Source organism: Trichinella spiralis, assembly GCF_000181795.1.
Source record: "Trichinella spiralis strain ISS 195 chromosome Unknown Scfld5, whole genome shotgun sequence".
NCBI classification, from domain to species: Eukaryota; Metazoa; Nematoda; class Enoplea; order Trichinellida; family Trichinellidae; genus Trichinella; species Trichinella spiralis.
The window spans coordinates 1,262,122-1,276,702 of NW_003526944.1; the positions used below are offsets into that span (position 1 = coordinate 1,262,122).

General features: G+C 33.6%; 4 protein-coding genes across 4 annotated transcripts; 1 reads left to right on the top strand and 3 right to left on the bottom strand.

Annotated features, from left to right (window-relative positions):
• Positions 1-713: 713 nt before the first annotated feature.
• Positions 714-1,079, bottom strand: Tsp_03959 (conserved hypothetical protein). Its single transcript, XM_003374722.1, has 2 exons — positions 764-1,079; positions 714-736 (listed from the first exon to the last, which is right to left on the bottom strand). Exons 1-2 carry the CDS (start codon positions 1,077-1,079, stop codon positions 714-716), a joined length of 339 nt encoding a protein of 112 aa, XP_003374770.1.
• Positions 1,080-1,396: 317 nt separating this feature from the next.
• On the bottom strand, positions 1,397-3,108 carry Tsp_03960 (conserved hypothetical protein). Its single transcript, XM_003374723.1, has 6 exons — positions 3,055-3,108; positions 2,909-3,019; positions 2,502-2,581; positions 2,061-2,174; positions 1,728-1,829; positions 1,397-1,460 (listed from the first exon to the last, which is right to left on the bottom strand). The coding sequence occupies exons 1-6, from the start codon at positions 3,106-3,108 to the stop codon at positions 1,397-1,399; spliced, it is 525 nt and encodes a 174-aa protein (XP_003374771.1).
• A 4,322-nt stretch (positions 3,109-7,430) lies between these two features.
• Tsp_03961 (TP53-target protein 5 protein) lies at positions 7,431-9,146 on the bottom strand. Its single transcript, XM_003374724.1, has 2 exons — positions 9,033-9,146; positions 7,431-7,502 (listed from the first exon to the last, which is right to left on the bottom strand). The coding sequence occupies exons 1-2, from the start codon at positions 9,144-9,146 to the stop codon at positions 7,431-7,433; spliced, it is 186 nt and encodes a 61-aa protein (XP_003374772.1).
• A 2,861-nt stretch (positions 9,147-12,007) lies between these two features.
• Positions 12,008-12,946, top strand: Tsp_03962 (hypothetical protein). Its single transcript, XM_003374725.1, has 4 exons — positions 12,008-12,133; positions 12,186-12,260; positions 12,319-12,377; positions 12,523-12,946. The coding sequence occupies exons 1-4, from the start codon at positions 12,008-12,010 to the stop codon at positions 12,944-12,946; spliced, it is 684 nt and encodes a 227-aa protein (XP_003374773.1).
• The last annotated feature ends 1,635 nt before the right edge of the window (positions 12,947-14,581 follow it).

Sequence of the window (14,581 nt, forward strand, 5' to 3'; positions counted from 1 at the left end):
TTTTATATTCATATAACTTTAGAAAACTCAAAATTCGATGAATTTTTGAGATGAGCATGTCAGTATCTGATTGTATAACTCTAACTTAAGTCTTCAAGCGCCATGCTAGCTCAGTGCCACGCCATTCGAAAATATGAGCATTTATACGTCAGCAAACTAAGTTTATAATAATTTGATGTTACACTATGCCGACGGCAATCTGCTGAAAGCACTTTGAGCCATTCAAATTTAGGAACAGTTTCCTATGTACAAAGCTCTGTTTGAGTACGCTTATTATGTTAATATTTGCTAATGAAAAATGCTCTCTCTACTGCACTATGTAATTTGCTCAATACTTATAATTCGCTTATATAAATGCGTTGTAAATGTTATGCGGCTAATACGTTATATCGCAAACTTCTGGAAAACTGTACCGCCATATGACTGCTTCATGCCAACGTGCCTGTTGTGAGGTATGAATTTTTACATTTTTGTTTTTTCGGTTTCTTTTTTTCTTAGCATTCACTCCATAAACCATTTTCCCTTTTCCACTCTCCGCTTTTTTATCTTCGAGACGTAGTGACGTTCAGCACAGAAACGACAGTTTATTAAAGTAGAAGGTAACAAATTGTGATTACTTCAAGTGGTTGTCATTAGAACAGTGGTAACTTCAAAAACGCTTTCATTGTTGATGACCCATCTGATTTGTTCATTTTCAAACTATTAAACTTTTCTTACAACAGAGCCCAGACGAAAGCTTTAACAGTATTTATTATATTATTACCTGCATTGCATTGCGTTCTTGAAATTTGGAATTTACATGCCTGAAAATCTTTATTTCGTGAAATTTTATGCTGAATTTTGAATTTTTCATTGAACAAGTTTTCTCCTTTATCTTCATTGACATTATCACACACTGTCTGTTGAAAGGCTATAAGAAGTACCGCATTCTTATGTAAACGTGAGGTTTCATATTTTCTTCTTTCATTATCATTATGATCACAATACAAGTTATACTTTTTTGGTAATATCTCGAGAAATGCGCAATGAAGAAGAGCATAGATAAATTTGTATAAATTCTGAACATTTTCCTGACCCATTTAAACAGATATTAGTAATTTTCAGTTAAAAATATATTTCTCTAAAATTTCGAAATTTTTTGGGCTATGGACTAGGTTGGTTTGAGAAAAACGGCCGAAAATTTATTTTTAGAATTTGAACTTTCTATTGATTGGTAGGCATTAGAGGTGGAGAATGCAAGTGCTATGCAGGGTATCATCATAAACAGTTTACTAGATGGGGAATAAGTGGCCTCTAAATTTGGTACAGTGCCTACAGTAATACATAGAAGAATTGAACATCTGCAAATCTCTTACTGCGGACCATAAGCTTCCAATTAATGCACATAAAACACTTATCACCTCGATTGCATTCGTTTTTCATTAATGTATCTTCTGTTTGCAATATACTGAAGTGAATTTCTAAACATATTTATATTTATATATATATATATATAAACAACATTTTTATATACTTGCTGTTTAGTTTTATTTTTTTTTCTTTTCTACCACTGTTTGTAAAACATTGCGCTTTTTGCTACCTTTCATAGTAATTTTTTCGATTTTTGTGAATTCTGAAAGTATTTTTATCTGTAATGACATTTAGCAAGCAATCGACTTTTTGCTAGTTCTTTTTTGCATTCATATAAATGGAAAGTAAGAAATTAATCCATGACGTAAAAGTAAAACCTGTAGCGCACTTTTCCACATATAATGGACGATTTTTCAATTTTGAACCGTTTCCAAATCAAAGTGCTAACTTTGAAAGTACTTTCACAGTAGATGAAACATCTGATATATTCATTTTGAAAATATTAAACTTTTTTTACAACAAACTCTAAATGAAAAAAGAATACAAATTGAAATTTTATATGTGAAATAATGTGTAATGAACGCTTGATGTCTAGGTTATTTATTTGAGTTCATGTTAACGGATGTATATATGATTTCAGTCAAAACTAATCTGCATATTAATACTAACGGACATGTGTATAATTCATAATGTAAATAAAGACGTAACACTTTTGCCATTTAATAATGTCGCTTGCTGCGCTTATGCTACTGCGCTTAATCACGGGCGGAAAATTAGGTTCTTCCACTGCAGGCAAAGGAGCAAATAAGGAAATAGCGAGCAATCTGAATTTCTCATCAACTGTTAAATAAATATTCAATTTTACACATTTGAATTCATAAATTATAGAATCTTAAATTACATTTTTGTAGATGGTTCAAGTCTAATTTTTAAATGAAACGATTATTTGAGATGACGTAGAATTTATTTTTAGCATAAACTGCAGGCTCTTTTTGAAATGCATATGTAGAAAAGTGTATTGTGCATTTTTCGCGATTCTGACTCTAGAAAGTTTAATCATGAACGGTATTCTAAAGTGAACAGATACAGCAATCAAAAGCTTATCCTCTATAGCACTCACAAATGCAATGCAAAAAACATTAAAAGAACACTTGAATTCATCCAAAATTGCTGCTGACGCAAGGACTGTCCGGAGGACGTTATTGACTTTATTGAGGAAACGTGTTGCGAGCTTTAGCAAACATTTCCAACTTTAATCATTCAAACTGTAGTGTTTCTAAATATCAGATGCTTCAATCTGTAAAATGAATTTTGAAAAGTTCCATAATTTTGCTGTATTATGAAGAATGCTGCCACAACATTTTCGATCATTGAGAAAACCCGCAGAAATTGACAATATTGATAGGTTAAAGACCGCCTGATTAATAAACGCAGAGAATGAGTGAAGGAAAAGAATTCAATTTCTAATCATCATCATATCCTCCATTCTGGTACTTCTCTTTCCTTCTGTTTCATCTTCTTTTATTTCCAATCATTCCTGATAGACGATGTAAATTACCATCTTTTTGAGGGCTCCAAGAAGAACAGCAACTGATCTCATCTGTTGAAAATTCTCATCCACGATTTTTGCTGAACTTAGAGCGCACAGAAACGGTGGTTTGGGAGCAATCTATACCATTCATAAATGGTATCGACTGGAAACACTTCCTCGTCGACGTCATCAATGTCACTAATTCTTAGCAGCTTTTGAGGCTTCATCCATTTTTTCTGAAATACCAAAGTAGCCAAACACTCTTTAATTAATTGTTTTGAAAAGCGCGTAGGCAGCTGCCGCTGTGTTCCAGCGTTCTTCAGAATTAATTATCTTATCTTCGAGTTGTAAGTCTGCTTATGCGGACAGTTCTTTATTTAACAAGCTTAGGAAATATCACAGTAGATCAACAGAACCCAAAGTTTCGCTACTATCCGTAAAAGATTTGAATTCTAATAGTCCTTTTGTAGACTTATTCTAGAACCGTTCGATGATTGATCAATGTCCTTTCCAATTGGAAACTGCACGATAAACCGTAGAATGTCTTTCTGATTTCATTTGTTTCCTGATTTTTTATTATAATTCAACCCATCACACAATATCAACAAAAATAAATTTGTACTACATGAAAAAGAAGATATCTGATCCATTACGCTGCACATTTACTGATAAACATCAATGAATAAGAGTGCGGCAAAAAGGCCCAACGTAGGCATCCCTGTATCGGTGAAATAAATAGCTTCCAAAGGTCGAAGATTGTCTATATCAATTTACAAAACATTTTTTACATTTTTTAGTTTTAGACAATGCATTTTTCCTCATATTCTTAAATTCTCCTCTTTTTTCTATCTAACACAAACAAAAGTTGTTCCAAAACAAATTGCATTTTGAATACTACACTGAAAGTGGCAGGTTTTTATTAATTTATGTTTATATATGTTCCAACTTCGAACTGTTTCGATTTTCCAAAGTTATTAGTGTCACATATTCATTACTACCTGATTGTCACTACATATGCATTGCAAGTCTTTACGTTATTCAGAAAACAAACTTCCTAGAATAGAACCACGATTATAATCTTCATTATTCATTTAGCTTTTCATTGATGCTAAATATGTGGCTATTTCAATTGTTTTTCGCTATGTTAACAATGATCGAATACTGCATTGCAAAATGAGCACAAAGTGTAATAGGAGGCGATAAAATAAATTAGACATGCAATGAAATTGAACAAATTTACAATGCAGGACAAATTAATGGACTAATGCTTAATATTTATTCGAATTTGTCGAGGTATGCAACTATAAGTTCAGGAAAAACAATTCCGTTGTTCTCGAAAAGCGCGACAAATTATTAAATGCTTTATCAATAATTGCAAACAATATTCTACAAGATTTAAGTATGTAAATTTTCAATATTCCGCAATCGATGATTTTTTGAGAAATTTAACGAAAATACCGATTTGAAAATTTGACATTTATAGAAGAAAAAAACCGCTGCAACGAACGAAAATTGCATTTAAATGTAATAATTGTTATCTCTGAAGAATAATCAATCAATAATTTGCGTGATCAAAAATTATTAATTATTAAAGATTCTGTATGGAATAAACGACAATCAAGAGCAATTACTATTAAGATTAGCCACTTTTTTTCGTTGTAATCCTTCGCGGGAACGATGTAATTGTTTACAGACTGATATAATGTGCATTCCTATGCAACCGTGACGTTCCATATCTTTTTCTTTCATCACTATTATGATGACAATACAAGTTACACTTTTTGGCAATATCTAGAGACATACGCAATGAAGAAGAGCATGGATAAATTTGTATAAATTCTGAACATTTTCCGGACTCATGTAAACACATATTAGTAATTTTCAGTTAAAAATATATTTCTCGAAAATTTCGAAATTTCGTGGCCTACACACTTGGTTGGTTTGAGAAAAACGGCCGAAAATTTATTTTCAGAATTTGAACTTTCTCTTGATTTGTAGGCACTAGAGGTTGAGAGTGCAAGTGCTATGCAGGGTATCATCGTAAACAGTTTACTAGTTGGGGAATAAGTGGCCTCTAAATTTGGTACAGTGCCTACAGTAATACATAGAAGAATTGAACATCTGCAAATCTCTTACTGCGGACCATAAGCTTCCAATTAATGCACATAAAACACATATCACCTCGATCGCATTCGTTTTTCATTAATGTATCTTCCCTTAGCAATATGTTGAAGTGAATTTCTAAACATATTACTCTTAAAAGTTTATTAATACCTGCTTTTCCCATCGCAGGCCTCTGATCACTTTATTCTTAAAAACAAGCAATTTATGAAAAATCACCCCATCATTCGTTTCATAATTCATTTAGCTTCTTATTCATACCAAATGTGTTGGGATTTGATTTCATTTCGCTTTGTATCCACTGTTGTATACTACTCTGCATAATGAGCATGAAAAGGAATATCGGCGTTAAAAATTAAATGCCAATGGTATGAAATTATATAAATTCACAACTCAGGAGAAATTAATGGGCTAATGGTGGGTAATTATTCGAATTTGTCGACGTATTCAACTGTAAGTTTAGGAAAACCGATTCCGTGGTTCTCAGAAAGGACGAAAAATTATAAAATGCTTTGTTGATAATTGCAAATAATATTCTACCGGATTTAAGTATGTAAATTTTCAATATTCCGCAATCGATGATTTTTTGAGAATTTTAACGAAAATATCAGTTTGAAAATTTGACATTTATAGAAGAGAAAAACCGCTGTAACGCACGAAAATTGCATTTAAATGTAGTAATTTTTATCTCAGAAGCGTAATCTATCAAAAACTTGCGTGATCAAAAATTTTAATTATTAAAGAATCTGTACGGAATAAACGATAATCAAGAGCAATTTCCCTTAAGATTAGCCACTTTTTTTCGTTGTAATCCTTCGCGGGACCGATGTAATTCTTTACAGAGGGATACAATGTAGTAATTGTGACGTTTCATATCTTCTTCTTTCATTATGATTATGATCACAATACAAGTTATACTTTTTTGGCAATATCTCGAGAAATACGCAATGATGAAGAGCATAGATAAATTTGTATAACATTTTTCTGACTCATGTAAACACATATTAGTAATTTTCAGTTAAAAATATATTTTTCTAAAATTTCGAAATTTTTTGGGCTATGGACTTGGTTCATTTGAGAAAAACGGCGAACTGTTTTTTCAGAATTTCCACATTTTTCATAGATTGGCTTTTAGGTAAAGACATCTAGAGTTATGCACAGTTACAACGAAATAGTTTACTTGGTGGGGTATAAATAGCCTCTAAATTTGGTACAGCGCCTATTGTAATACATTGGAAAGTCGAACATCTTTAAATTTCTTTATACTGAATCATTACATCGAAATTCTTCTTATATATTATTTCTTCCTTTGAATGCATTGATTTTCTTAATAAATTATTTTCGTATAGCTGTCAGTTGAATTGAATTTCCCGACATATTGCTGTTAAAAATTCATTAATACTTGCTTTTCCTATCGTATCTCTCCGATCTCTTTGATTTCTTTAAAAACAAGCATTTCATGGAATATTTCTTCCATTATCGGTTTTATAATTCATTTAGCTTCTTAATGATACCAAAATGTGGGTATTTGATTCCATCTTCCCTTTGTATGCAATGTTGTATACGGCTCTGCATATTGTGCACGAAAAGTAATAAGCCCCGTTAGAAATTAAATGCTAATGCTACAAAATCAAATAAATGCACAATTGAGGACAGATGAATGTGCTACTGCTGAGTATTTATTCGAATTTGTCGAGGTATCCAAATGTAAATTCAGGAAAACCATTTCCGTGGTTCTCGAAAAGCGCTATAAATTATAAAATGGTTTTGTTGATACTTGCAAACAATATTGCACTAGTCATAAGTGTGGAAATTTTCAATATTCCACAAACGATAATTTTTTGAGAAATTTTACAGAATTGCTGGTTTCTGAATGTGACATTAATAGGACAGAAAATCTGCCATTTTATATAAATATTGCATTTCAATCTGATTATTTTGAATAATTCAGGTTCTTTGGAGAGTTTCAACAGAAACTGCACGGTAGTTGCGGAATAAATGCCCTTTGAATTTGGTACAAAGATTGCGGATAAATTTCGAGTCATTTCTCAATCGATTCTGATCGTTTCAATGTAATGCATGTCTTTTTCGGAGAAAAAGGGATTCAAAGACCATTATTTCATTTTTGAGGATCTAATTTATCATAATTGTCAGTCCATTTTTATTACTGTGATGAAAGTTGTTCCATAACAAAGTAAAATATAAATTAATTGTTCAATGCACGAAGTTTCGATAAATGTACCTATTTATAAATCTCAGTTCAAACCAGTTTTCTACGATGTTTCTCTTTAACATTTATTAATACATAATTGTAGTAAGGGATGCTTTATTTAACTTCGGTTAGTTAAAATAACTGTTATAGAATAGCCTGCGATGCATCATCTTTATTATTGAATTAGCTTCTCAATTATACCAAGCTTCTACCTATTTAAGTTGATTTCATTTCGTTGTCTGACACTGCTTTCATGTTGCATATCAAAGATTTTAATTGTTTTAATTCCTGAAAGCAGTTTATTGTAAATGGAATAAAAATGAATAAATAAACAAACGCAGACTGACAACAATGACAATGACAACAAACTAACAAACAGTTCATAATAAACTCATGTGCTTGTGCGTTTTATTTATAGGCATCTTTTCTGATGAAGAATTATAAGTTATTATAGTTCTATAAGATGCAACGAATTATTAAATACGTTCTTCATAACTGTAAAGAATATTGCGCAAGATAAAAGTACATAAATTTCTGGTAATATGCTCTCGCTGATTTCATGAGAAATATGACAAAACTTGTTCTTTGCACAGATGATATTTTATGAAGAAACAAAACGATTGTTGCAATATATTTTGTATAAAAAGTCACCTTTTTCAATGAATTGCACTTATTCTCCGTCACGAAACATGTTTTACAATATAGGTGTGCTGTAGAATGTTAAGAAAATTCAAGAACAATTCTTCATTCCATTCGCATTTTCAATTGCTGATAAAATTTGATTCTCGTTATAAAAATTGGGCAATATTGGTTACGCGTAATTTATGCATTCATAACTTTAAAGCTTAAAGTAAATTTTGCGTGTTGCAGTTCGATACACGCTGCACGCTTCATCAATTATTCTTTTTGAAATTCTACTTTAGATTATTCATTTAACGGTGTTCTTTTTGATGTTTTGCAGCTGGTATCTGCTCTTCCAGTTCTTCAATGTCAGATCAGTTTTGAAAATACAATATTCTTGTTCATGTAATCATTGCAAAGTATAAAAAGTAATGATAAAAAGTTTTCTTCCAATAATGTTGCCTTTCTGATAAAAATTTCCATTTTAGATTCAGTTGTTCTAACAAAATTTCTTGTTACCTTCTTGATTGGCATATTTTTTTATTTTAATATACAGCGTCTGATATCTATTTTGCTGTGTTATTTCCTATTAAAAGGAATCATCGTAAGCTGCTTTATCCGACGGCAACGATATAACAATAATGGGTTGCTGTAACTCAAATTAAAAGTGACAAACTTCGTTGTCCATTGCAGTTCAGGTACGATTGTAATTTTGAACTTGTTTAAGTTATGAATTACTGGGGATTAAATATTAACGCCATGTTTAATTAATTGGTCAGTGGGTGTTTGGTCAACGGTTAGTATAATCTGTAGTGCTGTTATAGCACTTCATTTTGCGGTATAAAGGCACGTGAGCTTTTCCAGGTCACCAAAGTAAGATTATGATAATTTGATGATGAATACTGCCGACGGCAATCTACTAAAAGCATTTTGTGCCATTCAAATCTGTACGCGATTTCCAATATAAAGCAGTGTTTATTCTTTAGTGCTTATTATATAATTATTGGCTGATCAGTAACGCTCTAACTACAGCCCTGGGTAATTTGCTTATTTCTGGTACTTCTCTTCAACCAATGCGTTATAAATATTGAACTGAATATGCCATAGGACCACGTGCAACATTTGGAAAATTTCACGGCTCTACACGTGATTCATGTCTCATCAGTAGCATGCCATCGGTCAGGTATGAAGTTTTACATATTTTCGTGGTTTTCCATACTTTTCTTTTTTCTTCTTCACATTCACATCTCTGCATGCACACTGCATAAAATATGGTCTGTTTTGAGAACTGTAATAGCAGTTCAATTGCATTTTATCTGGATTAATTGAAACATAACTTTAAATGACGTTCAAGAAACAAACGGCATTTTATTAATTACATGGCTGATGAAACATTTTGTTCATTGACTTTTGAATTTGTTAAAATTATAAATGACAACTCTGAATTTAAAGTTTGACAACGAAATTCTTAAACCTTTTTTATCAGATACTGAATAGCGAATGCTGCTGATCTTCAGTTTTTGCAGTCCGTACTGTGAATATCGCTATATGTAAGTGTAACAGTGCGAGTTATTTTTCTTAATTCGCTAGTGCTATCACATAATTTCTGATTCCATTCTGAAAATTAAAAATGAGTAGATAGCTGTCAAGCAGTCTGCGTACTTTGTAAGCGTGCGCAAACGAACAGATCAACCATCAGTGGAATACGAACCAGCGGACGTTTCCACTGCCGTTACTTATGAACTAATTTTCCTATTTATAAATAAAGCAAAATTTTATAATACCCATTTATTTATGTTTAATCTATTTGTATGAGTACTGAACAGTAAAAAAAGAAATATTTATTATAGTATTAATTGTATTCTAATTATTTTTAATTAATATCTAATTAACTGGCTAATTTGTGTCAGTTGCTTCACTGATACTTGGTGCCTGATACTTCACTGATACTTGGATACATTACAGTGATCGCTTCGGCAGTGTAAAGGACAGTTTGGTATGACTGGAAACCAGATGTGATCTAGCGAGGGCACCCTTACCTTTATTTCACCAAATTGTCAGAATGACCATCAATAATGCCCTGACATTGTTGAAACCTGAAAATTCTTTTGATGCCACTCTATCATAAAGAATGCTGGTGCATTTCATTGTTAACCATATTTAAATAAGTAGAACCATTTCCCCTCATGTTGGTAATATTGACAGGTTAAGGACAACGCCTGATTATTATGTGTGAAAGTTAAATTACAGAAAGTGGTTCACTTTCTAACAACCTTCCCATACTGCATCTCACATGTTCTCCTTCCTGCCATTTCCCTTTCCCACCCTTCCTGTCCCACCTGATGTACATTGTCAATCACTGCCTTTTGAATGGTTCCAGAAATAACAGACATCTCGATCATAGGCAGAAACGTCTCCATATCATCAGTTGTATTGAGAGTGGTCTGCTATGTTGACTTGGGCTTAATTTTGCAAAGCTTTTTTAGCGTTCAAGCATAGCTTAAATGTTGTCGACTGAGGGTATATTTGCTTTTGTATAGTATTGTAATTTAATAATGTATTTCAAATAACTTTTGTAATTGTTTTATAGTGACTAATTCTTGAGAATTTATTAAAAAGAACTTTTCATAGGTTAAACTGTAGAATATAATGACATTGCTAGTTGTGTAGCTCTAAAAGAATTTACATAAAGGTGTTGTAAAGTAAACTTTATTGATGATGAAATGCAAAGCTTATGATTAGAAAGTTGTTTACACAGAAACAGAATGGAAATTTGTTTGTTGGCAATAAATAATGTATTATGTTTTACAAATGTTTATGAAAACCGATTCCTTTTTATAACAAGAGCTTTATTTATGCTGTGCAATTGGTATCATCTCATCATTCTATCGAATTGCATATGAAGTGGCTATTCATTGTTTGTAATGCTTCAGGTAAACGGATGTTCATAAAATATTAAGTAATAAATTTGCATACTAATGAAATTTCGCACAATATGAGATGTGTAAATAGAAACGTAATAACCTACGTCATTTATTATACTTGTTCACTTTTCTTATAGCGCTACACTGTTATTGATGAAAATTAATATGTTCTATGTGAGGTGTAGTGGATTGCTTTATTTGCATTATTTACTTATTACTGCACACTATTTAGGAGTAGTACGTTCTTCATTATATTGCTATGTCAGTAGATGGCACGTGGTCAACTATAATTCCGCTCTTCTATCCAATGTGTAAATTATAAATAAGCGGTAAGTTACATTATACATTTTGGTGCGGGAATTGTATTGTATTGTATTGAATTTGGTGCATGACTTTATAAATGTGGTGAATAGAAACTAACGTGTCATTATATTTTTGCATTAGTCTTGTTATTCCTAACGTTTAGATACTCCTTTCAGGTGCTGAAAACAAATAAGTATGAATTTCTGTTTTTTAATGAGTGATTATTCTAATTCAGTTCACATTCAAACTTTGAAACGGATTCACATTAATCCACATGAACCAGCAAGATTATAAAAAATGTTGAAGGCAGCTATTTCAAGATTCTGGAAAAGTGAACGACAAATGCAAGTACAGAGAAAACTGATTTCAATATTCTTGTGTGATTATATAACATTATGATTGTAGGATACCATTACCATTTGCAGCACGTCAAGATGGTTTGTCACATTTTCTAGATAACTTGAAATTTCAACTTTAATAACATGACTTGTCACTTCTCTTCATTTGTACATGACAAGAGTAAGTAATGCTCTCATCTAACTTGTATTACGTACTATGTGTAAGAAGTGACAACGCTTTTCATAGTTTTCATTGCATCACGTTTACAGATTTTCATATAATTTCAGTAAAATCGATTTGCATACTAATGAAATTTCAAGTAATATGAGATGTGTAATTAAAAGCCTAAAATAACACATCATTTCATGTTCTTATACTGTTAATAATACTTTATACACTACGCAATTAATGATGGAAAATTAGGTCATATCACCTGAGGCATAGTGGCTTGCTTATTTGCATAATTTACTTAGTTCTATACAATTTCTGAGTGCTGCGTTTATATTTAGTTTCATTTTCATGTCAGCGGTGATGCACACGTTCAACTGTTATGTTGCTCTTCAATAACATCTATGAATAAGCGGTAAGTTGCATTTGACATTTGTGATGCGGCTGTTGCATGCATGTCATCAGCATGACTATACGGGTATGGCGTATGGAAAGTATTGGGTGTCTTCATTAATGTTCCTTCTGCTAACTTTCAGTTACTTAACAGATACTGAAGCTAAGAAAGTATAAATTTGTGCTTTTTATTTTTAGATAACTATATTAATTCCGCTTTAAGTTTTCTATTCATTTGAAAATGTACGGTACAAATGCGTGTGTTGGAATTGAAATAGGCCTCGCAAGTAGTACAAAGGTTGCTAAGAACTCATTGTTCATGATAGTTATGGATTACATTATGAATAACGTTGAAGTCCCTACCAATGCAGCGTCGTGGTAGTTCAAGTTGCCGTAAAGTTGTTACTCAGCTGTCGTTTTTTTCGTTTTTTTATTTCTACGTCTTTTAGGTGATGTTTCATTTCTGGATAATTTAATATGAATTAGTGTTGAAAATGATGATCATACGTTAATTGTTGATTACATTGCTATTATTGTGACAGCTGAAACTGGCATTAAAGCGTGCCCAGCAGTTCCGGCGTGCTTTCACAAAGATTACCAAGTAAAGACCCCTGTACTAATTTTGTTCATGATGCATCGTTGCTTAACGATTGTTCAGCAACGATTCAGTGGAATCGCGTCCGGCGAGTTAAACACGGCGGTCATCAATTCCATCACAGCATAGAACTCCATGCGCCCGTGGGCGTCCTCCAGTCTCATGGTCAGTCGCTCAGATTTTGCGCTTATCGCCTGGTAGCGGATAGGGAAGATGTAGCGGAAGGGAAAACGTTCAGGCCGACTACGTTGTTGGTGCACCCTAGCAGATCAGGAGACTACGACTGGAAAACGCTGGAGTCAACGGACGTTCAGCCAACTCAACTATTTAAAGGCATTCCAGCTACACATTTTGGGTCGCTGCTATCTTCAATGGCTTTGAAATTGTAGCTGAGGGCTAAAGAGTCAAAAACCAATCGCTGTGCTGACTGGGAGCAGGCAGTGAATGCACCACGCTGGCTAATGCTCACGTTGGTCACGACCTGATGGTCACGTTAAACCAGGACGTACGAACGTTGGTTAGTGGGGAACGCAGAGACCAGCGGCAAGGATTCGACTTTTGTATGCCATTGCCGGCACCAGAAGATTCCGCCGTCTGAGTTCAGGCAGAAGAGCTACCGGAATTGCGGCTGCAACCTTGCCTCGATTAGCCAGCCACATCCACTCCCACAACGGGCAGCTGAGGTAAATGATCGCCATAGTTGTCAGGTAAGTCTGACAGCTACAAACGATTCAGTCGAAACGGCTCATGGGAACGCCAGTGGTAAAGGTAAGTACTTTTACAAACTGTATTTAGTTTTAGGATGATGAACAGACGTCCCTGGATCGACAACCATCCCACAAAGGTGAACCGTTTTGATAGATGTGGCTGTAGTTGTCAAATATCTGACAGCTACAAGCACCTAAAAAGGTAAGTACATGTATGCGATGTAGATCTGTATCGTCGCAGGGATTTGCCGCTGCTGAGTAAAGGTAGGTAGATTTCTGGGATGCGTTTATCTAATGGTGTACGTAATAACTATGTAACTTCATGTTTAGGGAGATTACTTTGAACCAGAGAAATTCAGAAATGCTGCAGATGGCTTTTGCTCGTCCGTGGATTGCTGACACAACGGTAAACCATTTTCAGGGACGAAGATAGCAGGGATTTCACGTCAGAGCGCAGAAATAGGCAGAGGGAAGGTAGATTTCTTGGATGCGTTTAACTTATTTCCATGCTGATTATTTTGATCCTGAATAAAGTTATTGCAAATTTGCCCTCAGGAAAGATTTATGCAAATTTTTAGTCCCCTGGAGGTAATATGCAAATTTTTATATGCCCTAAGGCTACGCCTCTGGCTATGCCTCAGGCAATTTTTCAAAAATTTCGAAAATTTTAAAATATAGCCCCAGGCTTTGCCCTCAGGCTACGCCCCAGGGCAAATAAAAATTTGCATATTGCCTCAGGCGATGCCTCAGGCGTTTTATTGCACCATATTTGCCCTCAGGTAAGATTTATGCAAATTTTTAATCCCCTGGGGGTAATATGCAAATTTTTTATGCCCGAAGGCTACGCCTCAGGCTATGCCTCAGGCAATTTTTCGAAAATTTTGAAATTTTTAAAATATAGCCCCAGGCTTTGCCCTCAGGCTATGCCCCAGGGCAATTAAAAATTTGCATATTCTCCCCAGGCTATGCCCATGGGTGAAAGCATTTAGACTCTGGCTATGCGTTGTCAATCCTTTGTAACATTTTACGCTGCCCATGAAGGATCAAAATTCAACTTGAAACTTACCTGATGCATTTCCAGTGCGGAAAGTTTAGATGAATGGGCTTTATGCATTCTGAATGAATCTCCAACCAGAATGCATAAACTCCATCCATCTATAGAACTTACCTGAACCAATGAAAGCAACCTGACCCAATGAAACCCTGGCGAATAGATGAACCTGAAATGAAAACTGAAATATTTACGTATAAAAACCTGAAATGTAATAAAAAATTAAACTGCAAATTGAACTGGTAAAATAAAATGATCCAAGCGAG